The sequence below is a fragment of the Amblyraja radiata genome, chromosome 9 (genome assembly GCF_010909765.2).
Source record: "Amblyraja radiata isolate CabotCenter1 chromosome 9, sAmbRad1.1.pri, whole genome shotgun sequence".
In the NCBI taxonomy this organism is placed as follows: domain Eukaryota; kingdom Metazoa; phylum Chordata; class Chondrichthyes; order Rajiformes; family Rajidae; genus Amblyraja; species Amblyraja radiata.
This window is the reverse complement of record NC_045964.1, coordinates 26,570,657-26,597,515: the sequence shown is the minus strand read 5'-3', so window position 1 is coordinate 26,597,515 and position 26,859 is coordinate 26,570,657. Positions and strand designations below refer to the sequence as shown.

General features: G+C 43.1%; 1 protein-coding gene across 5 annotated transcripts in view; it reads left to right on the top strand.

The window, feature by feature from the left end:
* The window catches only part of ryr3 (ryanodine receptor 3), a 358,203-nt gene that overhangs the window by 246,685 nt on the left and 84,659 nt on the right, over positions 1-26,859 (top strand). For 4 of the 5 annotated variants that reach the window (XM_033026931.1, XM_033026929.1, XM_033026928.1 and 1 more), the window contains 7 exons: positions 14-106; positions 11,056-11,226; positions 12,596-12,655; positions 14,177-14,308; positions 17,011-17,123; positions 17,859-17,958; positions 24,556-24,662. In XM_033026931.1, coding sequence (XP_032882822.1) covers positions 14-106; positions 11,056-11,226; positions 12,596-12,655; positions 14,177-14,308; positions 17,011-17,123; positions 17,859-17,958; positions 24,556-24,662 — 776 coding nt within the window. Of the gene's footprint in view, positions 1-13; positions 107-11,055; positions 11,227-12,595; positions 12,656-14,176; positions 14,309-17,010; positions 17,124-17,858; positions 17,959-18,848; positions 18,946-24,555; positions 24,663-26,859 lie in introns of all 5 variants that reach the window. The other variant, XM_033026930.1, reaches the window with a different exon arrangement.

Below are 26,859 nucleotides of genomic sequence, written 5' to 3'. Positions count from 1 at the left end.
CGCTGTTCCACAGAATTTCAAACGAGAGGAGCAGAATTTTGTGATTCAGAATGAAATCAACAACATGGCTTTCCTGACTGCAGATAATAAAAGCAAGATGTCTAAGGTAAATGTCAATTGCAGGATCCTTCACTTGCTAGATATATACCGGGATTTAATATGTTACACTATTTTGAAGTGAGTTATTTCAAAATCACAATGCAGTAAGCCCTCGTCTTAACAGACCTCATGATTTGGTTATAGTGGACTGACCTACTGACAAGCTGCCCATGCCGTCCCTGGCTTGCACTGCACCCGCCCCCCCGGCTAGAAGTGCCAGTCGCCCGCACCACCCCAGCTCATGCCGCCTACCCAGCCGTTCACAAATGGAATTCGACCACAAGTGTGAAGTGGTCGAATGTAAGGGGAAAATATGCAATTAATAACATGATCCATAACAGCATTGATGTTTAAAGTGATATTGGGGTCCATAACTCCCTGAAAGTGATAAAATAAATAAATAAAGTGGTGAAGAATGCATATTGTATGCTTGTCTTCATAGGTTGGGGCATTGAGTATAAGAGTCAGGAAACCATGATGCACCTTTATAGGATGTTGATTAGGCAGCATTTACAGTATGGCATGAGGTTCTGGTCGCCCCATTACATGAAGGCTTTGGAAAGGATGCAGAGGAGGTTTACTAGAATAATGCCTGGATTAGGGGGTATTAACTTCAAGGAGAGGTTGAACAGATCGTTTTCTCTAGAATGCCAGAGGATGTGGGGAGGCCTGATAGAAGTATATAAAATTATGAGCAGAATAGAGGTAGACAGACAATACTTTTTTCCAAGGCTGGTAATATATACAAGAGAGCATAGATTTAAGGAGAGAGGGGCAAAGTTTAAAGGAGAAATGTGTGGGGCATGTTTTTTGCACAAAGAGCGGTTAGTGCCTGGATGCACTACTGATGATGGTTGAGGCAAATATGATAGTAGCATTTAAGAGACTTTTGGAAAGACATCTGGATATACAAGGAATAGAGGGATATAGATTATTTGCAGTCAGATAAGTGTTAATTATGGCATTAAGTTTGGCACAGACATGTGCGTCGAAGGGCCTGTTCTTGTGCTGTGTCTTTCTATATTCTATTATCTTCCAGCCTCTGTTGCTATCTTAACCCTTCGCAACCCACCTCACATGAAACTAGTGTACAAAATGGAAGATAATGCAGGTCAGAAAGACGTAAATGCATGGAATCCAAGGGAAAACAAACAACATGGAAATCAAGTCTAACTGATGTTGAAGATCAGCCATAATCTTATAAAAATGGTAGATTTTCTCAAGGAGACAGATGATCTGCTTCTGTTCCTATTTATTATTCTCAAAAACTGGTGAAATGAGCAGTTAAATAGCATGAATTTTAACACAGAAATATGAAATCACTAGACTAAGTGGGACCCGTTGGGTCCCATGTTCACATGGGAGGGCTGGTCCCCCGACGCAATATTCCACCTCTCCACCAATTCCAATATTGGTGGCCAGTGGGGGGGGCTTTCTGGAGTGCTGGTATGGGTTCTTGGGGTGGCAGCTCAGTCCCTCAAGCCCGATCTGCTGGCAGTTGACTCATGACTGGTGGGCTGGCAGTTGACTCATGACTATTCCTTGAAATTCCATTTCAAGCAGGGTGCAAGGCCACCAAATTCAAATCCATGTTCCTACCATTTCAAGCAGGGTGCAAGGCCACCAAATTCAAGTGCAGTTTCTTACCACTATGAGCAGGGTGCAAGGCCACCGAATTCAAGTGCAGTTTCCAACCACTTCAAGCAGGGTGCAAGTCCACCAAATTCAAGTGCAGTTTCATACCACTTTCAGCAGGGAGCAAAGCCACCAAATTCAGTGCAGTTTCATTCCACTTCAAGCAGGGTGCAAGGCCACCAAATTCAAATGCAGCTTCATACCATTTCATGCAGGGTGAAACCACCATAAAACCACACAAAACACCAAACCCACAGTTCAGTAGACATTCAGTGTGTTCAGTTGATTCACAGCTCAGACAGTCATGACCTCTCCCTCCCCCATCATGCAGAGACTAAGCCACACCCACACTTCGTGGTTTTCTAACCCCTCCCCCTCCCACCGGAAAGGTGTGGCTTTCAGGGCGTGATTGACAGGAGAGAGATTCTCAACCTTTATTTAAACACTAATAACACTTTTATTTTTCATTGATGGGAAGAATTATCTGCAACTGCTCAGCGGAGGGGGAACTGAGTAAGATGGCCAAAAATCAGCCGTAAATTGTAGCGTTTTATCTAAAATCAATATAGAGTGCAAACAGGAAGTGCATTTGCAGTAGTGCCTTTTAACTTCAAGCCAAAGCACCCAAGCCGCCATTTGCAGTAAGTAGTGCCTTTCAACTTCAAGACAATGCACCCAAGCCACCATTTGCAGTAAGTAGTGCCTTTCAACCTCATGCCACCATTTGCAGTAAGTAGTGCCTTTCAACTTCAAGCCAAAGCACCCAAGCCACCTTGTGCAGTAAGTAATGCCTTTCAACTTCAAGCAAAACACCCAAGCCACCATTTGCAGCAAGTAGATCCTTTCAACTTCAAGCCAAAGGTCCCAAGCCACCATTTTCAGTAAGAAGTGCCTTTCAACTTCAAGCCAAAGCACCCAAGCCACCATATGCAGTAAGTAGTGCCTTTCAACTGCAAGCCAAAGCACCAAAGCCACCATTAGCATCAAGTAGTGTATTTCAACTTCAAGCCAAAGCACCCAAGCCACCATTTGCAGTAAGTAGTTCAACTTCAAGCTAAAGCACCCAAGCCACCATTTGCAGTAAGTAGTGCCTTTCAACCTCAAGCCAAAGCACCCAAGCCACCATTTGCAGTAAGTAGTGCCTTTTAACTTCAAGCAAAGCACCCAAGCCACCATTTGAAGTAGGTAGTGACTTTCAACTTCAAGCCAAAGCACCCAAGCCACCATTTGCAGTAAGTAATGCCTTTCAACTTCAAGCAAAACACCCAAGCCGTTCAACTTCATGCCACCATTTGTAGTAAATAGTGCCTTTCAACTTCAAGCCAAAGCACCCAAACAACCATTTGCAGGCAGTGCCTTTTTACTTCAAACAAACCATATTTTCATTTTCAAACCACAATAAGGATACTCAGTTGTGTAGACATTTGTTCAGTGTTATTCAGAGCTCAGAGAGACGTGACCCATGGCTTCATCCCTTGCAGAGACTGAGTGAGGCACACCACTTCCTGGTTTTTATAGTCCCTCCCCCTCCCTCCAGCAGGTGCAGCAGAGAGAATGGTGATTTTTTTTAAAACTTCAAGCCAAGGCTCCCAAGACACCATTGCAGTAAGTAGTGCCTTTCAACTTTAAACCAAAGCTCCCAAGCCACCATTTGCAGTAAATAGTGCATTTCAACCAAGCCAAAGTACCCAAGCCACCATTTGCAGTAAGTAGTGCCTTTCAACTTCATGCCACCATTTGCAGTAAGTAGCTCCTTTCAACTTCAAGCCAAATCACCCGCCATCATTTGCAGTAAGTAGTGCCTTTCAACTTCAAGCCAAAGCACCCACGCCACCATTTGCAGTAAGTAGTGCCTTTCAACCTCAAACCAAAGCACCCAAGCCACCATTTGCAGTAAGTAGTGCCTTTCAACTTCAAGCCAAAGCTCCCAAGCCACCATTTGCAGTAAGTAGTGCCTTTCAACTGCAAGCCAAAGCACCCGCCACCATTTGCAGTAAATAGTGCCTTTCAACTTCAAGTCAAAGCACCCAAACAACCATTTGCAGGCAGTGCCTTTTTACTTCAAACAAACCATATTTTCATTTTCAAACCACATTAAGGGTACTCACAGTTGTGTAGACATTTGTTCAGTGTTATTCAGAGCTCAGAGAGACATGACCCTTGGCTTCATCCCTTGCAGAGACTGAGGCACACGACTTCCTGGTTTTATAGTCCCTCCCCCTCCCTCCAGCAGGTGCAGCAGAGAGAATGGTGATTTGTTTTTAATCTTCAAGCCAAAGCTCCCAAGCCACCATTTGCAGTAAGTAGTGCCTTTCAACCTCAAGCCAAAGCACCCAAGCCACCATTTGCAGTTAGTGCATTTCAACCTCAAGCCAAAGCACCCAAGCCACCATTTGCAGTAAGTAGTGCTTTTCAACTTCAATCAAAGCACCCAAACCACCATTTGCAGTAAGTAGTGACTTTCAACTTCAAGCCAAAGCACCCGCCACCATTTGCAGTAAGTAGTGCCTTTCAACTTCAAGCCAAAGCACCCAAGCCTCCATTTGCAGTAGGTAGTGCCTTTCAACTTCAAGCCAAAGCACCCAAGCCACCATTTGCAGTAAGTAGTGCCTTTCAACTTCAAGCCAAAGCACCCAAGCCTCCATTTGCAGTAGGTAGTGCCTTTCAACTTCAAGCCAAAGCACCCAAGCCACCATTTGCAGTAAGTAGTGCCTTTCAACTTCAAGCCAAAGCACCCAAGCCACCATTTGCAGTAAGTAATGCCTTTCAACTTCAAGCCAAAGCACCCAAGCCTCCATTTGCAGTAGGTAGTGCCTTTCAACTTCAAGCCAAAGCACCCAAGCCACCATTTGCAGTAAGTAGTGCCTTTCAATTTCAAGCCAAAACACCCGCCACCATTTGCAGTGATTAGTGCCTTTCAACTTCAAGCCAAAGCACCCAAACAACCATTTGCAGGCAGTGCCTTTTTACTTCAAACAAACCATATTTTCATTTTCAAACCACATTAAGGGTACTCACAGTTGTGTAGACATTTGTTCAGTGTTATTCAGAGCTCAGAGAGACGTGACCCTTGGCTTCATCCATCTTGCAGAGACTATGAGGCACACCACTTCCTAATTTTATAGTCCCTCCCCCTCCCCCCAGCAGATGCAGCAGAGAGAATGGTGATTTTTTTAAACTTCAAGCCGATGCTCCCAAACCACCATTTGCAGTAAGTAGCGCCTTTCAACTTTAAACCAAAGCTCCCAAGCCAACATTTGCAGTAAATAGTGCATTTGAACTTCAAGCCAAAGCACCCAAGCCACCATTTGCAGTAAGTAGTGCCTTTCAACTTCATGCCACAATTTGCAGTAAGTAGTACCTTTCAACTTCAAGCCAAAGCACCCAAGCCACCATTTGCAGTAAGTAGAGCCTTTCAACTTCAAGCCAAATCACCCGCCACCATTTGCAGTAAGTAGTGCCTTTCAACTTCAAGCCAAAGCACCCAAGCCACCATTTGCAGTAAGTAGTGCCTTTCAATTTCAAGCAAAGCACCCAAGCCACCATTTGCAGTAAGTACTGCCTTTCAACTTCAAGCCAAAGCACTCAAACCACCATTTGCAGTAAGTAGTGCCTTTCAACTTTAAACCAAAGCTCCCAAGCCAACATTTGCAGTAAATAGTGCATTTGAACTTCAAGCCAAAGCACCCAAGCCACCATTTGCAGTAAGTAGTGCCTTTCAACTTCATGCCACAATTTGCAGTAAGTAGTACCTTTCAACTTCAAGCCAAAGCACCCAAGCCACAATTTGCAGTAAGTAGTGCCTTTCAATTTCAAGCAAAGCACCCAAGCCACCATTTGCAGTAAGTACTGCCTTTCAACTTCAAGCCAAAGCACCCAAACCACCATTTGCAGTAAGTAGTGCCTTTCAACTTAAAGCCAAAGCTCCCAAGCCACCATTTGCAGTAAGTAGTGCCTTTCAACTTCAAGCCAAAGCATCCAAACAACCATTTGCAGGCAGTGCTTTTTTGTTCAAACAAACCATATTTTCATTTTCAAACCACATTAAGGGTACTCACAGTTGTGTAGACATTTGTTCAGTGTTATTCAGAGCTCAGAAAGACATGACCCTTCGCTTCATTCATGTTGCAGAGATTGAGTGAGGCGCACCACTTCCTGGTTTTATAGCCCCTCCCCCTCCCTCCAGCAGGGGCAGCAGAGAGAATGGTGATTTCTTTTAAAACATTAATATCTCTCTGATTTGTCATCGATGGGAAAAATCCTCCACACCTGCAAGGCGGAGGGGGTCTCTGAGCGAGGTGGCCAAAATGACGGCCGTGGGTGGTGGCGTTCTGTCGGAAATCGCAGCACAGTGGGCCAAAACCGGTCAAGATCAGAGATTTAGTAATATAGATAGTTTGGTGATGAGAACGAGAAAATGCATTATAAACCAAGTTATATAATTATTTTATAGACTCTAGAAAAGACCTCAGTAATGATTAGCAATCAGAAAACCCAGATTAAAGATCATAGAAACATAGAAAATAGGTGCATGAGGAGGCCATTCGGCCTTTCGAGCCAGCACCGCCATTCATTGTGATGATGGCTGATTGTCCCCAATCAGCCATGATTGGGGACAATCATACTCAAATCCCAAGGATTTGAGTATAGGAGCAGGGAAGTTCTACTGCAGTTGTACAGGGTCTTGGTGAGACCACACCTGGAGTATTGCGTACAGTTTTGGTCTCCAAATCTGAGGAAGGACATTATTGCCATAGAGGGAGTGCAGAGATGATTCACCAGACTGATTCCTGGGATGTCAGGACTGTCTTATGAAGAAAGACTGGTTAGACTTGGTTTATACTCTCTAGAATTTAGGAGATTGAGAGGGGATCTTATAGACACTTACAAAATTCTTAAGGGGTTGGACAGGCTAGATGCAGGAAGATTGTTCCCGATGTTGGGGAAGTCCAGGACAAGGGGTCACAGCTTAAGGATAAGGGGGAAATCCTTTAAAACCGAGATGAGAAAAACTTTTTTCACACAGAGAGTGGTGAATCTCTGGAACTCTCTGCCACAGAGGGTAGTTGAGGCCAGTTCATTGGCTATATTTAAGAGGGAGTTAGATGTGGCCCTTGTGGCTAAGGGGATCAGGGGGTATGGAGAGAAGGCAGGTACGGGATACTGAGTTGGATGATCAGCCATGATCATATTGAATGGCGGTGCAGGCTCGAAGGGCCGAATGGCCTACTCCTGCACCTAATTTCTATGTTTCTATGTTTCTAATAACCCGTGCCTGCCTTCTCCCCATATCCCTTGATTCTACTAACTCCTAGAGCTCTATCTAACTCTCTCTTAAATCCATCCAGTGACTTGGCCTCCACTGCCCTCTGTGGCAGTGGAGGCCAAGAGTGGTACACCTGGGACCGGCGCTCGGGGCGTATGTTCCTGGTGGACACTGGAACGGAGGTTAGTGTTTCGCCGCACTCCAGAGCAGACACACGGGCCCCCTCTTGACTGCAGCGAACGGGAGTCCCATCCGCACCTACGCCATCTGTACCATCCCCATCATATTGGGTGCGTGCCATTTCACCTGCCATTTTGTTGTCGCAGTCGTGTCTCACCCGCTGCTGGGCGCAGATATCTTGTGGGCGCAAGAGCTCCTAGTGGATGTGAAGGGTCAGCACCTTGTCAACATGAAATCGTTGGAGGCGATTTCCTTGTGCCCTACTACAGTGGCAGCATTGGACAATGTCTACGCCCAGGTTCTGGCCGAGTTTCCGGACTTTGCCAGCCCGAAACATGCGATCGAGCACCACATCCTCACCTCAGGCCCACCGCTCCACGCCCGCACCAGCAGGCTTGCCCCCGACAATCTTCAGATGGCCAAGGCGGAGTTTCGCAACTTGGAGGCCACGGGCATCGTCCGCCGCTCCAACAGCCCATGGCCCTCCCCGCTTCACATGTTGCCGAAGGCTTCTGGGGCTGGCGGCCTTGTGGGGACTATCGCCGCCATAATGAGGCTATGATTGCCGACCGGTACCCGATTCCCCACATTCAAGACTTCACAGCCCAGCTGGCGGGGCTACGTTTTTCTCGAAGTTCGACTTAGTCCGCAGGTACCACCAAATCTCCATGCGATCGGAGGATGTCCCTAAAATGGCGATCATCGCCCCGTTTGGGTTGTTTGAATTCCTGGTGATGCCCTTTGGCCTCAAGAACGCCGCGCAGGCTTTCCAGCGCCTCATGGACACCATGGGTCGGGGGTTGGATTTCATCTTCTTTTATTTGGACGACATCCAAGTGGCGAGTCACACGTGGCAGGAACATTGCGCCCACCTTCGATTGTTGTGCCAGCGCCTTAGCGAGCATGGCCTGATGGTCAATCTCAGTAAGTGCAAGTTCGGCCTCCGGGCCATTGAATTTCTAGGGCACCGGGTGACATTGCATGGAGCAGTGCCTCTGTCCGACAGGTTTGAGGCCATACGCCGGTTCCCATGGCCTTCCACAGGCGAGGAGGTCCATTGGGACACTGTCGCTGTGGCAGTGTTCGAAGCGGCAAAGGATGCCCTGGCTCAGGTGGTCATGCTGGTTCACCCGCAAGCAGACGCCCCCACTGCTCTTACCGTGGATGCCTCGGACTCGGCGGGGTCCTGGAGCAGTGCTTTGACGGTCAATGGCGGCCTCTCGCATTCTTCAGCCGACAGCTGAACCCAGCGAAGTGTCTTGGGACCGGGAGTTGCTCGCCATACAAGTGCGGCATTTCCGGTACTTCTTGGAGGTCTGGCACTTCGTGGCCTTCACGGACCATAAGCCCCTTACATTCGCGTTCGCCAAGGTCTCGGATCCTTGGTCCGCCCGCTAGCAGCACCAGCTTACAGCCATATCGGAATACACCACCGACGCCCAGCACATCGCCGGTAAATGTAACCCGGTGGCAGACGCCTTGTCCATGGAGATCGCAGCCATGCTCAACCCGGCCGTCGGGATAGACTACTCCTCCTTGGCGGCGGCGCAGCTGACGGACGAGGAAATGCCAGCTTACCGCACCGAGATCTCCAGATTGGTGCTAGAAGATGTGCCGTTGGGTCCCTCGGATGGTTCCATTTTATGCGATGTGTCCACAGGATAGTCACGGCCGGTTGTCCCGGCGGCCTGGCGCCGTCGGGTTTTCGAGGTGATCCACGGTCTGCCCCACCCGTCGATCCAGGCCACGGTTGCCATGGTGGTGGCAAGGTTCATCTGGCACGGTCTGCGGAAACAGGTCGGTCGCTGGGCACGGGCATGCATCCCGTGCCAGTCGTCCAAGATACATCAGCACGTAAACACTTCTGCCCAGACGTATGCTCGGGCCCTGAGCTCGGAGAAAATACGGGGGTTGTGGGGGGTATCACGGGGAGGGGGGCAGGAGCCAGCGAGGGGGACCAGAGGGGAAGAAGCTGGAGCGGTCGCTAGTCTGCTGGTTGCTGGTCGCTGGTTGCTGGTCGTTCTCCTCCGCCGAGATCAGATTCTCCGCTTTCCGTTTGGCGACATTTCCTGGGCCGGGCCGTTTCGAGTCCCTCCGAAAATTATGTCCGGTTGGAATCCTCCGCCGGCCATCCACCGCTCCAGTAAAGACGCGATGGTGCAGGAAGGGGCGGACCGTCCCACGGAGTAACAGGAGAAAAGACCAATCCATGCGGCGGTGAACGGCAGGAGAGGAGATTAATCTGCACACGTGCGTTTTTTAAGATTTTTAAACCTCACTAATGTTTACATTAGACCACTGATTGGAACGAAACTTGGTGCAATCGCAGCGCAGGAGAACAGTGAATAACCCGTTCCCCAATGCAACCCGTTCCCCAATGCAATATTCCACCACTCAAGCCTATTCACATCTCATCAAATCCACCCCTCTCTGTCCCCCTCTCCGTTCTACCCCTCTACCCCCCTGCACTCCACCACCCCTCTACCACATTCCCTCCCTCTCTCTCCCCCCTCATCCCTCTCTCTCCCCTTCATCCCTCTCTCCCCCTCTCCCTAACTCCCCTCTCCCACATCTGTCTCTCCCATTTCTCCCTCATCCTTCTCTCCCCCTCATCCCTCTCTCGCCCCTCCCTCTATCATCCCTCTCCCCCCCTCCCTCCCTCATCTCTCTCTCCCCTCTTCCTCACCCCTCCGTCTTCTCTCTCCCCTCACCCCCACCCCCCCCCCCCCGTGCTGTGGGCCGGGCTGTGACTCTCCCTTTCTCCGTGTAACACTGCTACCTAGGTCGTAGAGCAGAGCCAGGGCCTGGAAATCGGCCTGGTTCTCGTACTCGGCCCGGCCCTGGCTGTTGGTGGCCGAAGCACTCGAGGACCTGGCCCTCGACGGAGCCGGGGGAGGGGTGAGGGTGGCGGGCGGCCAAGCCAGAGCTGCCCAGAGATCAGGAAGCGGAGGCTGTGTACCAGGATGGCAGCCGCCAGGCGGCCCCCGAGGAGCTGGTACACCTTTAGCAGGCCCCGGTCTTGGGCACGACTCCAGCCTCAGATCTGCTACCGCCTGGAAGCCAGTCCAGGCCCCGACAGCGGACGTAGCCAATCAGTGCCGTGTCCCGGCGATGCCCCTTCCTGACTGACAGGAGAGGAGACCAATCTGCATGGCGGTGACTGACAGCAATTTGCGCATGCGCGTTTTTTAAACGATTTTTAAACCTTAATAACTTTTACATTATATTATCGATCGGAATGAAACTTGTTGCACTCGCAGCACAGGCGAACGGTGAGTAAGCTGGCCAAAAAAAAATCGTAATGCTATCACGTACCATTTTTGTGCAAATAGAAAAGCCGCGCAAACCGGAAGAGCACAAGATCATTGTTTTAGTTATGTATAGAAGATAGATAGATTCCTGAACTGATAAAGAATGGCTGGTCAGGGGAACTAACTGATTATTTCTACTTATGGATGCAAGTGCCAGCATTACAGAATATCACATTCAGGAAACAGAAACATTTTGGAGTGGGTGGAGAGATTTGTGGATTTGTGATTTTTTTTAAGCATTCTGAATTTGGTGTGTGTTGGAAGGCACTGCAGATGTTGGTTTAAACCAAAGATAGACTCAAAATGCTGGAGTAACTCAGCGGGACAGCCAGCTTCTCTGGAGAGAAGAAATGGGTGATGTTTTGGGTTGAGTCCCTTCTTCAGACTCTCATTTTGTGTCTATCCTGAATTTTGTGTGTGGTTGGAGTTCAGAACATGGGATACATTGCTAAGCCATTTTGCCAGTACCACACAGGACCTACTAAACAGCATAACCTATTATTTTTGGTGAAATATTATTCATGCAATCTATTGTATTGTCATAAACAATTTATTTTATATTAGGCAGAAGGACAAAGCCAGGAACGGAAAACAATTCAGCGCAGAGGGGATTATTACTCGGTACAGACATCACTGATTGTGGCTGCTGTTAAAAAGTTACTTCCTATTGGTTTAAATATGTGCACTGCGGGAGACCAAGAATTAATCTCATTGGCCAAGCAGAGATACAATCTGGTAATTTTTCCATTTTTTTCTTATGTATTCTTTTCTACATTTTTAAAACATGAGCAGCAGATTCAACAAGCTTAACTGCATGTTTAAGTTGCATCTAAATATTCCTCATTTCGATTATAACAGGTTTTGATTAATGCATTTAAAAACAAAATGTGCCTTGATCTTAGCTTCACGATCTCCTTAATATTTCCTGACTTTGGAGCTCTTTTGCGTAGAATGATTTGCTGAAGATTAGATCACATGGAATCGAGGGGGAGCTAGCTAACTGGATAAAAAAATTAGCTTCATGGAAGGAAGCAGAGGGTGATGGTGGAAAGTTATTTTTTTGGACTGGAATGCGGTGACTAGTGTGCCTCAGAGATGGTTGCTGTTTATGGTTTATGTTAATTATGTGGATGAGAATGTATAAAGCATGATTAGTAAGTTTGCAGATGACACTAAAGTAGGTGGTATCGTAGTCAGTGGAGATAGGTATCAAAAATTACAGCAGGTTTATGATCAGCTGAGTAATTGAGCAGAGAAATGGCTAGTGGAGTTTAAAGCAAATAAGTGCAAGGTGTTGCATTTTGGGAAGTCCACCAGTGCCGGACCTACACAGTGAATGACAAGGACCAAGGGAGTGTTGTAAAGCAGAGAGATCTAGAAGTACAGGTATATAGTTTCCTGGAAGTGCCATCACAGGTAGATAGTGTGGTAAAGACGGATTTTGGTACACTGGCCATCAGTCACAGCATTGAAGATGGAAAGTCGAAATTTTACCTTACGGTTGTACAAGATGTTGTTGAGGGCATATTTGTGATATAGTATTCAGTTTTGGTCACCCTCCTATAGGAAGGATGTCATTAAGCTGGAAAGAGTGCAGAGAAGATTTTCAAGGATGTTGCCAGTACTTGAGTGCCTGAGCTACAGGGAAAGATTTGGTAGGCAAGGACTTTATTCCTTAGAGCCCAGGAGGCAGAGGGATAATTTTATAGTGTTGATAAAATCATGAGGGGAATAGACTTTTTCACAGAGGGTGGTGGGGATGTGGAATGAGCTGCCAGAAGAGGTAGTTGAGGTAGGTACGATAACAGCATTTAAAAGACATTGATAGGAAAGGTTTTCAGGGATAACATTGGGAAATGGGATAGGACATTTTAATTCCCATGAGTGAGTTGTGCCAAAGGGCCTGTTTCCGTGATGTATGACTCTATGACTGCTAAGCAAAACTTGATATACAGTAGAGGCATTTGCTGTTAGATGCCCCCAGATGTGCTTGTCGAGTTTTACCAATAAGTAGACATATGTCTCGGGCTGCCTGCTCACAAACATGAGCACACTATTTAATTCTCTAAATGTCATGATTAAAGCTGTTTTGTTCTATCAACAGAAAGACACAGATGAAGAAGTTAAAGAATTCCTCGCAAATAACTTACATTTACAGGATAAGGTAAGATTTAAACTAAAATTTCTCCCAAATTGTGATCAAATGTTACATCCAACTTTGTCGTATTTGGTTCCACTGGAAGGTCTCAGCTAAAATATTGTCAGGTTTTGAATTTCATATACTGAATGTCTTGTGATCTCCAAGCATTTAATATCTCGAGTCAAGACTTTTTTTAAGCATTTTGTTTATTGCTTAACCTGCGTTTCATTTTAAGCAAGTGGGATCCTAATATGTAATTTGATCATAATTCACATCCTCATTAAAAGAACCTTGTTTAAATAGTCAACCAATTATTTGGCATGTTAAAATGTTCTCACAACATCAGTTCACAGCAAAAAGGCAATCTCTACAAACTTATCAACTTTTGATTAAGGCGAGACCTGTGCTCTTTTAAATGGTTATACAAACTATCCTCACCAGGAACAGAAAGGAGACCATTCTAATTGGATTGCACAATTATTCCGAAAAAGTAGATTTGTATTTTCAACCTTGCATGTGAGTTACAGTTGTGAAGGAGGAGGGAATAATGTCTTATTGGATGCTGTATGAATCTATGACTCCATGGGTAGGTGGCATTAGCATAGATGGGGCATCTTGGGCAGCATTGGCAAATTGGGCCAATGTCCCTGTTTCCATGCTGTATGGCTCTATGACCAGGTGAATACTGTAATCTGTATCTTGGATAATAAGAACATTTCCCTGGAGCTTGGGACCACAACAGTGCAGGAAGAAATGGAATAAGCCTGATGGAGAAATACAATTGCCATCTGTAGTCAGTAGCTTATGTAAGCTTTGTGCAGTCACAGCACGACAATTCCACTGCAGCAGCGCTGGTTGACTCATCCAGGAAATGAGAGCATTCAGTCATATTCCTTACTTGATCACTTGATCATAATCCTGAAACTTCCTACATAACTACACTAGCTTCTTATCAGCTCCAGTTCAAGGATCACGAAAACGGCTCCCCCCCCCTTCCCCCTACACACCACCTCATCCCCCCCTTCATGGCTGTCATAGCTGCCATGGAAGGACATTCCGGGGATTTTAGGAAATGTTTTCAAGGTCAAAATTTAGCACAGAATTTGTTAATGCTTCAGAGATATCGCCTGCATCTTGATTAATTTACTAATCAAATAACTGGGTTCAGGTCAGTGTTTTGAAACCCGATCAGCAAAGGCAACTTCCATTGCAACCCAATTCATATCTGAAGTTCTATGAAATGACACAACAATTTATTTGTCAATGTTAAATGAAAATCTGCTTTCGCCATATATCGGTGGCTACCTTCTGTTGATATTACTATCCTTCAAGTTCAAGTTACATTTATTGTCACATGCACCAATTGGTACAGTGAGATTTGAGTTACCATACAGCCATACAAATAAAAAGAACACAAAACATGATAGAGTTTAACATGAACATCCCCACACTGCGGAATCAACATTTCCCACTGTGAGGGAAGGCAATAAAGTTCAATCATCTTCCTCTTTGTTCTCCCATGGTCCTTCACTCTACCCTCTGCAGTCTGATGACCCAGCAGTTCGATGGCAGCTTAACTTGTATAAAGATATTGCCAAGCCTGAAGAGAGAATGGATCCTCAGAAGATTGTGGAACGTGTGCAAAAGATTTCAGCTGCTGTTTTTCACTTGGAACAGGTAACCAGAATAAACAGTAACATTCATTATATAAATGTGTTAAATTCCATAATCTCTTGTAAGAAAATAAACAATTATCTTGTGAACAAAGATAAATGCAGTTGCACAAAATATCACAATCACTAAGTGAAAATGGAACCATCTGAAGGTGGTTCCTAGAAATACACAACCCAATTTTAGTGAATTCCTTAATGGTGGCAATACATAGATCTCTAAAGTCGATAGTATCTTGTTATAAATGAGATATCTTATTCGTCCAGATATTTAGCAAATTAAGACAGAATGATAATCTTTTATTGCAGAGGCAACGTTATTGCTATCTCAGAAATGTTTCAACACTTTGTAGAGATTTGGAAGGGTAGCTAGCAAAGAATGAGCTTGTCATGCTTTTCACACACAAACAGCTGCTGCTTGATATTGATCTATAATATGTTCTTGGGAAATTTGGTAATTTATGCATCAGTAGCATATGAGCTTTGCATATAATACAGCTTAGTTTGGGTGACATTTGGGAGAATTTTGATGCATTCCTGGAAAAATAAGCGAGTTTGTTATTTACTATGTAATGGATAGATTCAGGGAAAAAATTACATTTTGGCCATTTTATTCTGATTCATCCCATTGGAACAAAATCTAAAGGAAATAATTGAAATAGTGGATGAAAATTACAAATTATTTATTTTTCAATAATATCCAGTTGCCTATTGAAAATAAATCTCTCTGCCTTAAGAAATAGCTAAGCTAATATATGTTGCTAGGTATGGTTAGTATAGTAAGACCTGAGTGATCTCCTGGACAAGTGTCGATCGCCTGGATTGGGGTCGGAGAGGAATTTCCCGGATTTTTTTCCCGAATTGGACCTGGGTTTTTATCCGGTTTTTTGCCTCCCCCAGGAGATCACGAGGTTCTTGGGGTGGAGAGGGGTGATAGCGGTATAAAGGGGAGGGTAGTGTCTTGTGTTCTGTGTCTTGTGTCTACTGTTTGTGGGTAAGTGTGTCTGTTTAGTGTTCAGCCATGAGCGAATGGCGGTGCGGGCTCGACGGACCTGGTGGTCTACTCTCGCACCTACTTTCTATGTTCTATGTTCTATGTTGACGCTGACAAGGTCCTCAAAATGACACAGAATTTGGAGAAAAATAGAAAGGTGCCCTAAGTAACGTTTTGATCATTTAAAGCAGTAATAGTCATATTTCAGTTTGAATCTGTCTACCTATTTTATGGACTAGCTTGTACCTTTGTTGAGATTATCAGCAAGAGTTGGCAGCAAAGCTTTGAAGTGACAAAGACCCTCCTACATATATAATAATGTCAACCTCCATGTAATGTAGGAGCAAAATGGAAAGGCGTTGAAGTAACGGGTGATTTATTAATCTGATGCGCACCAGGAGGCCTACCAAAGCTAACCTATCAAGTGTGACTTTGGTACTGTTTTTATATTCTCAGATGACAAGATTACTCAGAAACTTGACAGTAAAATAAGGTCTTAGTTACATAAATTTGACTAACAATAAAACGAGATATTGCACAGAAACTTGACAAATGGTAAAACGAGGTCTTAATTACATAAACTTGACTAACAATAAAACAAAGTCTTCTTTACCCTACAACAGAGAAAAATGTGGTGAACACCAACAGAATGGTGCTTACAACGGTGCTCAGAATATTTTTGAGGGCTCTACAGCAGATTTGTTTAGTTTAGAGATACAGCACGGAAACAGTCCCTTCGGCCCACTGAGCCCGCACCAACCATCTATCCCCGCACATTAACTCAATGCTGCACATACTAGGGACAATTTATACTTAGACCAAGCCAATTAACCTACAAACCTGTATGTTTTTGGAATGTGGGAGGAAACCGAAGATGTCGGAGGAAACCCACACAGTTACGGGGAGAACGTAAAACTCCGTACAGACAGTACCCTTAGTCAGGATCGAACCCAGAGTGCTGCAAGCGTTGTAAGGCAGCAACTTTACCACTGCGCCACCATGCTGCCCTTTTGTGAAGGCCATGAGAAAGTCAAGGAACACTGAACCGCTTTGCTCAATCGGCTAAAGTGTCTTCAGAAATGCATTGTGTCTATATATACCGTGCAACATAGATCAGATTTAAATGAATTTCAGGAAGAAAAATGAAGTAGATCTTACAGTAGTAATTATCAGTATTATGTCCTTTAAAACTCAGTTTGCTACTGAATCCAATAACCTTAATTTTCTAAGTTCTACTTAGTCCATAACTAGTGATTAAATTCCCTGAACTTTTACACAATGACTGCAACAAAGCACCAGTGGAAGAGCAATGTTTAGTTTAGTTTCTTATTTTCACGTGTGCCAAGTTATAGTGCAAAGCTTTTGTTTGCGTGCTTCCCAGTCGTAGAAATGACTATACATGAGTACAATCAAGCTATCCACAGTGCACAGATAAATGATAAAGGGTTCAATATTTAGTGCAAGATATAACATTGAAGTCTTTTAAGCCCTGAATTCCCAAATGAAGCTGTGTACATGTAGAGGACGAGAGTTCCTGTCAGATAAACTCCATTGAAAATAACACATTTAGGGAGCTTGTACTTTATGGTGAGTCCTTTAATCTCTGAATTTTCTAATCAATCCTAATTTTAATAATGGCACGCACCATTAGGACACATTATTTTCCTGGCAAATCTGGCCCTTCATTAAGCAAGTAATTTTTAATTTTTTTCAAGGTGGAGCAGCCACTGCGGTCAAAGAAGACAGGCTGGCAAAAGCTCTTGTCCAAACAACGCAAAAGAGCAGTGGTTGCCTGCTTCCGGATGGCACCACTTTATAACCTGCCCAGGTAGAAATGATGTTGTGCTCTATATGTGTGTGTGTATATATATATATATATATCTCAAGAAACAACTGTAATGAATACCTGTAATGATCATTTCTATTTATTCGTTATCTTATTTGCCTACTCTCTTGAATTTTTATTTATTTATTTATTGTCAGCTTTCATTGGATAAAGCTTCCTTTTATATATTAACAATCACTCCCAATCTTTATTTCCAATCTTTAAGTCTGCTTCCATGTTACGTTCCTTGTTCCAGAAGATGAGCAATGACCTGTACTTTGATGTTTGGACTAAGAACATCCTTAGTAACTTTTCCCTGTGAGCTTTTCGTCCTCCTTTTCCTTAAGAAAGTTTCTGATTCAATTTGGAGCCCTAATGATGCCAAGAGTTGGGTTGAGATGGTCATGTGAGAAATTACATTGTAAACCTATTTCTTTTAAGTTATTGTTAACTGTGAGATGCTTGCCAAAAAGCTTTTATATTACTGTAAAGAGGTTTGTGAAGCTAGTCAATAAATCATGTATGTCCATGATGTTCACCTTAGGCACTATATCTATGCACATTTGTCTTTGGCAAACACATATTTACATACTTTTAAAGAAGTCAGTTTAATACTGTGAATTAATTGCAGGAACATTGCATTCATTCACAGTACATGGAGAAGTATCCCACAGTTAATTCAGAAACAACTGTGCTTTTAAATTGATCAATGCAAAAAAATGTATCCCTTTTCTTTAGACACAAAATTAACATTTACTTCCTGAACGCCTATCAACGTCTGTGGCTGGAAAAGCTATATAAGAACACTGACTTTGAGAATCTTATCGTCTGTTTGACGGTAAAGTAACATTTGATTGATAGACACTGCTTCCTGTCCTGTGCAAACATTCTCCTTGGCACACCAACCGTGTTCAGTTTGTACAGTAAACCTTACAGAATCTGATTGGTCAATACATCAACCAAAACCCTCTGCAATCTTGCACGGAGAAAGATATAATGAATAGTGCAAGTGTTCAAACAGCTATCCACACACTTTCAGACATCTTATGATGTTTTTACTATGATAAAGTTGATATACTAAATGTTGTAATTGATACAGCATAGGCTGTGTATCTGCATTATAGCACATGAAGGATTCATTGAATCATTGAGGGTAACGGATTTTTACCAGTATATGAACCAGTACAATGTTAAGTTTTCATCTCATCTTATGCGGGTTACTTTTGCACAGAAGATGCTGATGCAATGACAATAATATATATATTTGAGATATTGGAGGAAAGGTAGGCTGGAAGAACCAATTAAAACAGTCCTTAAAGATTCTAGAATTATTTTGTTGACTGTTACCAATACATGAGCTAATTGCAGTGTAATCAAAAACTATAATTAAAATAAATGAGCTCAATGACATCCGTACCTAATCAGAATAGCGAGTGTCTGCTTATGATGGAACTGCCTTCATCCTATTTCTGTTTCCTCTTGTTTTTCTTTCACTTCAGTCATATATGAACATCTAAACATTTGGGGACCATTCTCTACACCATTCATACTTTAATTAATGTTATCATGATATGTGACTGTGAAACACCATTGACCAATCAGAGGGCTGAAGTTGTACAAATCTCTACTAATTAACTTTAACTGTTATTTCAAATAATAAGTGTCCCTTAATCTACTAAAAGCTGTGTCTCACTCCTCCCAATTTTACTATACCCTCCCGCTTCCTAGGCATCGTGCTGTTAATCTCTTCCTTCAGAGTTATCAGAAATCATGGATAGAGACAGAGGAGTACTCATTTGAGGAGAAACTAATTGAGGACTTAGCTGTAAGTACTGGCACCTGTGCAACTGGTTTCGACCTCCAGCACAAGTGGCCATGCTGCATTCTGCAAGTAGTGCTGTGGCCAAGCTGCCCACAAAATGTGCAACCTTTCTCTGTCGATTATCAAAGATTGGTTTTGGGGGTAGTTGTTTTCTCTTGACGCTTTGCATTGGAAGCAGGAATGAAAACCTGGTTACTGTGAATGGTAGGTACCTTTTGAGCTGAGTAAGATGGACTGGCTTTTGCACTTATCAGCTTGTACTTGACACCGAATCGGAGTAACACACAGTGGAAGTAATAATTAGGTAGATGTCTGCAAGAATTGATTGTTCTGGAGTAACAAAGTAAACAAATTGAAAGGTTTTTTTCTGTGAGTGAGATTTGATCTGTAGAATGCAATTTATAAATGAGTTTCTACTCACAAAATATTTTTATCTTTTAAGTATTACTTTCACCTCTTTCTCTGTAAAAATGATTTAGCCCAGAGGATGGCAACTGACCTACTTCTAGACCACTGCCAATGTGCCCTGCAAAACTTTCCCAGGAGGCATTGAGGAGTTACATACAATAATCGTGCATAATTTCTTTGCCCGTCCAGATGTAGAAGTACGTCAGTTTCCATTTTAAAGTTCAGACAGTTGCCATAGCTCCAAAACCTCAGTGTATGTCTGTGGTGGAGCAATGTCATTAGCTACTAACTTTTATTTTCCATTGTATATGTAATAGTATGAGAGAGGACCCATGGCTCTGAATATTAATATGCATTGGAAAGCTATGCTGCATGTTTAATTATAAAATAATAGATCACTTAGTGTGTTACAAGGCTTTGAATAACCAGAAATTTGAGAAATGGTATTAGGACTGGTCCACTTAGCCCAGACTCTTCTCCACCCTCCAAAAATATGATGGCTAATGTTCTACATCAACACCATTTTCATGCGCTGTCCTCTCATCTCTTGCTTTCTCTACTCTCCAGCAACCTATCTATCTCAGTTTGTAAAGCAGTTATTGACTGGGCTGCCACACTTTAGTGGGTAGAAAATTCCAAAGATTCACCACCTAGTGAATTTAAAAAAAATCTCCTTGTTTCAATATTAATGTGTTTACCTCCCATTTAGAGAACATCCCAGACTGGAGGGAGGAGAAACATCCTCCCTCCAACGACTTTGTCGATCCCTCAAAGTATTTTATATGTCTCCATGAGATTAGGTCCCATTCTGCTAAATTCTTGTGTTTCGAGTCCCAGCATTCTCAGTCCCTACACTTGTGATGCACCTAGCACCCTGGCAACCAGTCTGATTAACCTTTGCTGCACTTCTTATATTGCAAGCAGATTGTTATAATAAGGAGACCAAAATTGTCCAAGCGCAGTCTCATCTGGATCCTGCATAATTGTAGTTTTCTCTTGTTCATATCATAACAAATTGGCAGTAAAGCAGGTCATTTATAAAATTATCTTCATCAGAGGTTGTATAAGAGCTTTGTAACAAACTATCAGATCTTAATTTTAGTTGATATGTGATTCTGAAGTTTTATAAATTGCATTGAATGTGAATGTGTTACTAGGCTATGCTTGCCTGTGTACTATTCTGTGCTGAATGTGAAGGGTATAAGGACACCACTTTTAGTAGCTGAAATATGTTTTGCAAGATTTATTGTGTTGCAATTTCATTTATCAAGTGTACGATTACATTATAGTTCACATTGAGCAGTGTATTGTGATACCTGGAATAATGTTAAGTACGTGAAAGATAGCATTTGCTTACTTGCAAGATAAAAGATAGATTGTAACAAAAGCAAAAATATTAAGATAGACACAAAATGCTGGAGTAACTCAGAGGGACAGGCAGCATATCTGGAGAGAAGAGATGGGTAACTTGTCTGAAGAAAGATCTCGACCCGAAACGTCATCTATTCCTTCTCTCCAGAGATTCTGCCTGTCCCGTTGAGTTACTCTAGCATTTTGTGTCTATCTTCGGTTTAAACCAGCATCGGCAGTTTCTTCCTACACAATATTAAGATAGAGTCTGGTTACAGGTTTGTTCTGCTGGGAGAATTTGTACTGATAATTAAAGTCTGCTATTCTGGGATGAAAATAAATTAGTTTTCTACTGGTATGGTCACATTGTTAACATTACTGATTTAAGCCATTCTAACTTAGCTTTATTCGGATATTACTTTCATTTCTACAGATATCAAAGCAGTCCAAAACCACAGGTCCTGGACAATGCTTAGTTCTTTGCTGATAATTAGCTTGACTCACTTGCCACAATGACCAAGCAGTAACCAACCAGTACAAGTGAAATTCTAACAACAGTTCCTTTTCAACTATAATCACATTAATAGTTCTTCCTGCATTGATCAGAAAGTAATTTTGATCCGTCACATAAATGCCATGGTTACCACCGGTGATCTGAGGCTCATTATTCAGTAATGAATGTCACTTCCTGACTCTCAACGGCTTTGAGAGCAACAGCCAAATAACAGTTGTTCAGTAGTTCAGCATCTCATCCTCAGGTCTAAATACTGATCCTTGGCTGCCTACAAGATGCACTGCAGCAATTAAATGCACAGGTGCAGCAAAACACAAGCCAGTTTCCCTACCGAGTCACCACATGCCATTCTGATTAGAATAAATGTTATGGTTCTATCCTTGATATTGGGTCAAAAACTGCAAAATTGTCTGGTTAAAAACAATAAGCAATTCTACCTGCTCTGGTTCAATACAGCAACCTTCCACTACCACATCAGGCCAATTCGGGACTCATAATGAATGCTGCCCTTAACAGTGAGGCACAGGGTAGAGCCGCAGCCTCACAACACCAGAGACCTGTATACGATCCTGACCTTGGGTGCTGTCTGTGTGGAGTTTGCATGTTCTCCTGTGACTGCCTGGGTTTCTTCCAGGTGCTCCAATTTCCTCCCACATCCCAAAGACTTGTTGGTTTGTAGGTTAATTGGCCCTCTGTAAAAATTACCCCTAGTGGGACAACATCGAAGTAGTGTGAGCGGGTGATCGATGGTTAGCGTGGACTTGATGGGCCTAATGGGTGTTTCCGTGCTATATCTCTAAACTAAACAAAACAAAACTGGTGCCTGCTGTGAGAAGAAAATTGCTTGGCAGTGAATTAACATAGAAAGAGCCTTGCCAACATACACATCTAAACTGTCTTACATTCCAAGTTACATGACTAAGTAAATGTGGAAGTCTTGAGAAAGCAGGATTATTTATTTGGGTACAAATTATTCTTCTTGCCCCAATTAGCTTTAGATGACTTCCCCTCTAACATAGTGTGAGGTGCGAGAACCTTGATTCTTCACTATTAGTCTCCAATCAGAAGTTCTCCAACAATGAATCATGCCCGTCCAATTTTTCAGCAAAGCCTGTAAAATATCCAGACTAGGACTGATAAGTGGCAGAACTTGGGACAATGTTAGTGCTGGCCATTGGTACGTGTGAGCTGGAAGTCATCCAGTCAGCCTCTCCTAAATGTCAGTGGTGCCACCACACCAGTGACTTCTGTATCCCCTACCACCTCCATCATGGGAGCTGTGGTTAATCAGTATTACCAGGTTAATCCTGATTACAAGAACAGGTTGAAGTTAGACACTTTGTCCTTCCTGGCTCATCTGTTGATTCTTCAAAACTTCCCCACAATTCTAAAGCGCATATCAAAAACATGATAGACTGTAACACCTGACCTACATCCTGGCACAGTAACATTTTGAAAGCTAAACACTCAGTACAGCAACACTGTGATGATATTACTGGAGCAAGTAACTAAGGACCGATAGGCCACGATGGCAGAAAGTTAAATTCATATGAATAAATAAATCGGGAATTAATAAGTTAGTTTCAGTAAAAGTGATTAGAAAACTATTAGGTTGTTGTAAAAGCACAGTCAGTTCCCCAATGGCTTTTGGGGGGGAAAATTATCCGTCCTAACTTTGCTGGTCTTTCTCTGATAACAAACCCACAGTCATGTGGTAGATTCGTAACTGAAATGAACTAGCAAGCCATTTACTTCACAGACATTCAGATGACTATTCAGTGCTGACACGCACATCACATAATCATTATTTTTTTAAACCACACAAGACATTGGAATCTCATAGCAATTGAAAACTGAATGGACATTTGATATCTTATAAGGAGGGAAGGTTGTTAACAAACAAACTAATGAAATCATTTGAACATGCAATGGAAAATAAAATATAGCAAATGCTATTGGTGCAATATCAATGATTGAGCATCAACATGATTTGAGAACCAACAACTAACTGTCAGTTCAATTGCTGAACATTATAACAAGACAGAAGAACACAGCTGCTGAAAGCCATGCTGAACAGACCCGAGAATGTAATATCAGTAAAAAGTGGTAGGTTGAGAAAATGGGGGTGAGTATAGAATTTGTCAAAAATTGTAATCACAGGAGTTGAAGGGAGGAACGCCTGGAAACAAGAGTATCCTGGATTTCCTTGCTGAACCCAGAGTCCTGAGACACAAGATATGGTAAAAAAGAACCAAAGCACATAACAAAAAAAACAAATTGCTGGAGGAACTCGGTGGGTTAGACAGCTGTTGTGGAGAGAAATGGACACCATTTTTGGGGTGGGACCCTTCTTCCCAACCTGAAATGTCATCTGTCCATTTTCCTCCACAGATTCTGCCTGAATGGCTGATTCCTTCCAGCACTATGTTTTCTTGTTCAAATTTCCAGTGTCTGCAGTCTCTTGTGTCTTCCAGAAAAATAGAAGCCTTTACATGCTGCTTCTGACCCTGGATTCACATCCTGACAGCTTTGGCTTGGCAGTCCATCAATTATTCCCTGCTCAGATCTCAGAGTTATACTGCATATTGGGTCAGATGATAGAGGTAGAGCCTGATCCATTCAAGAAAGGATTGCAGTACATTGGTTCTGGTCTACTTAAATGTTCAGTCAAGCCATGCAGGGTGAGAGGCCTGTTCACTAAACTCCCGTCCCATTTTGATGGGTCACCCTGTCTAGTTTCCAGCAAGTTGAAGGAATTCAATTTCCTATATGATTCATACAAATACATTTCACTCCAATGTTAGAGAGCTTGGCAACTACACACACGAGGATTTATTGCTGGCCTTGGCCACAGGTCCAATGTTGATCGGACTTTGGAAAAATTCTCAATTTTTGTCATAAGCTATCATAAGTAGTGTTCCTTTTACAACACTTCTCTGTTTCTTCAGTGCTGTCAAAATAACCTGTTTTGATTTTAACCAAACTACATATGTGCCATCTAATATCTGAGCATGCCTTGTAAGGTAACCTGTTCAAAAATGTTATTGTTTATTCAAAATATTAAGGTTTTCTTTTAATCACTTTGAAAACTGAGAAATCTCTAATCTGCTTAATCTACAAATTTATGATTGACATGCTTTTTCTGTATTTTTAGCTGAAAAAAATGATGCAAAGCTGTTAGCTATTTTCTATTTATTCTGTTTCCGTATTACAAATGAGCAGCATTTTTGTTACCACATATGATTTTTCTTGTGATAATGGTACCCACTAGTTGTAATGTAGGCATTTTGTTGCATCCAAAACAAAACTTTCGTCCAAAACAAACCTCTAAATATGCTCAGAAATCTGCAACTACGTCAGAAGAGGAGGAGGAAGAGTTTGACAAGACTCCTGATCCACTTCATCAGCTTATACTACACTTCAGTCGAACTGCCCTCACTGAGCGAAGGTATAGTAAGGATTTTATTCTGCTTTTGTAAAACCAATAATACTGATGAATCATTGCCCAATGATCTTCCAGCTTGTAATGAGAACACCTTCCATAAGATCAATGATGTAAAAACATAAGAAACAGGACACTACTATTTTCTTTGAACCTGCTTCATTGTTCAGATTATACCTTTTTTTTCTCGTCCAATTTCCCATTCAAACCCTAGATAATTAAATTTTCAAAGTCCCGCAATCTATTGATCTGAACAACTGAAGTAGAATATTCCAAAGGTGCACAATGTACCAACTTATCCTAATATCAGTCCTAGGTGACTGGTCCATAAGGTCCTAAGTGATAGGAGCAGAATTAGGCCATACGGTCCATCAAGTCTGCTCCACTATTCAATCATGGCTGATCTATCTCTCCCTCCTAACCCCATTCCCATGCCTTCACCCCATAACTCCTGACACCCGTACTAATCAAGAAACTATCTCTACCTGCCTTAAAAATATCCATTGACTTGGCCTTCACAGCCTTCTGTGGCAAATAATTCCACAGATTCATCACCCTCTGACTAAAGAAATTTCTCCTCATCTCCTTCCTAAAGGAACATATTTTAATTCTGAGGCTATGACCTTTAGTTCTAGACTCCCCCACTAGTGGAAACATCCTCTCCACATCCATTCTATCCAAGTCTTTCACTATTCTGCAAGTTTCAATGAGGTCCCCCCTCATCCTTCTAAACTCCAGTGAGTACAGGCCCAGTGCCATCAAACACTCATCATATGTTAACCCACTCATTGCTGGGAGCATTCTTGAAAACGTCCTCTGTGCCCTCTCCAGAGCTAGTGCAACCTTCCTCAGATATGGTGTCCAAAATTGCTCACAATACTCCAAATGCAGCCTGACCAGTGCCTTATAGAGCCACAGCATTACATCCCTGATTTTGTATTCTAGCCTTCTTGAAGCCCTTACTACCGATTGGACTTGCAACTTAACTTTTTGGGAATCTTGCACCAGCACTCCCAAGTCCCTTTACACCTCAGATTTCTGGATTCTTTCCCCATTTAGAAAATAGTCTATTCCTTTTTTGATGCTACTGAAATGCATGACTCCACACTTTGCTACACTCTATTCCATCTGCCACTTCTCTGTCCATTCTCCCAACCTTCTGCAGAGTCCCTGCTTTCTCTACACTACCTGCCCCCCTACTTGCCCCTCCACCTATCATCTGCAAACTTAGCCACAAAGCTTTCAATCCCCTCGTACAAATCATTAATATACAACGTGAAGAGTAGCAGCCCCAGCACCGACCTCTGAGGATCTCTGCTAGTCACTCCCATCCAACCAGAAAATGCCCCCTTTATTGCCACTCGTTGTCTTCTGCCATCCAGCCAACTGCTATCCATGCTATTATCTACCCGTTGATAGTATAGGCTCTCATCTTCCTTTGCAGCCTCATTTGTGGCACATTATCAAAGTCTTTCTGAAATCTAGATAAACAACATCCACTGACTATCGTGTTTAAGAAGGAACTGCAGATGCTGGAAAATCGAAGGTACACAAAAATGCTGGAGAAACTCAGCGGGTGCAGCAGCATCTATGGAGCGAAGGAAATAGGCAAAGTTTCGGGCTGAAACCCTTCTTCAGACTGAAGAAGGGTTTCGGCCCGAAACGTTGCCTATTTCCTTCGCTCCATAGATGCTGCTGCACCCGCTGAGTTTCTCCAGCATTTTTGTTTACCATCCACTGACTATCCTTTGTCTGTCCTGCTATTTACTTCTTCAAAGATTACCAACCACTTGGTCAGACCAAGTTCTGTTTTGCTCCCTTCTTGTACAGTGGGGTAATATTGGCAATTTTCCAATTGTCTGGTACCACTCCTGACTCTAGTGATTCCTGAAATATCACTATTAATGCCTGCACCATCTCTAAGGCCAACTTTTTCAGAACTCAAGGGTGCAATCCATCCGGTCCAGGTGACTTATCCACCTTCAGCCCTTTCAACTTCCCAAGTACCTTCTCCTTAGTAATAGACAGTCCACTAACTTCCACCCCCTGACTCACTTGAATTTCAGGCACGTTGCTGGTGTCTTCCACTGTGAAGACTGATGCAAAAATGGTTATTCAATTCCGCTGCCATTTCTTTATTCCCCATTATCACTTCAACATCATTTTCCAGCTGTCCAATGTCCACTCTTGACTTTTTCTTATT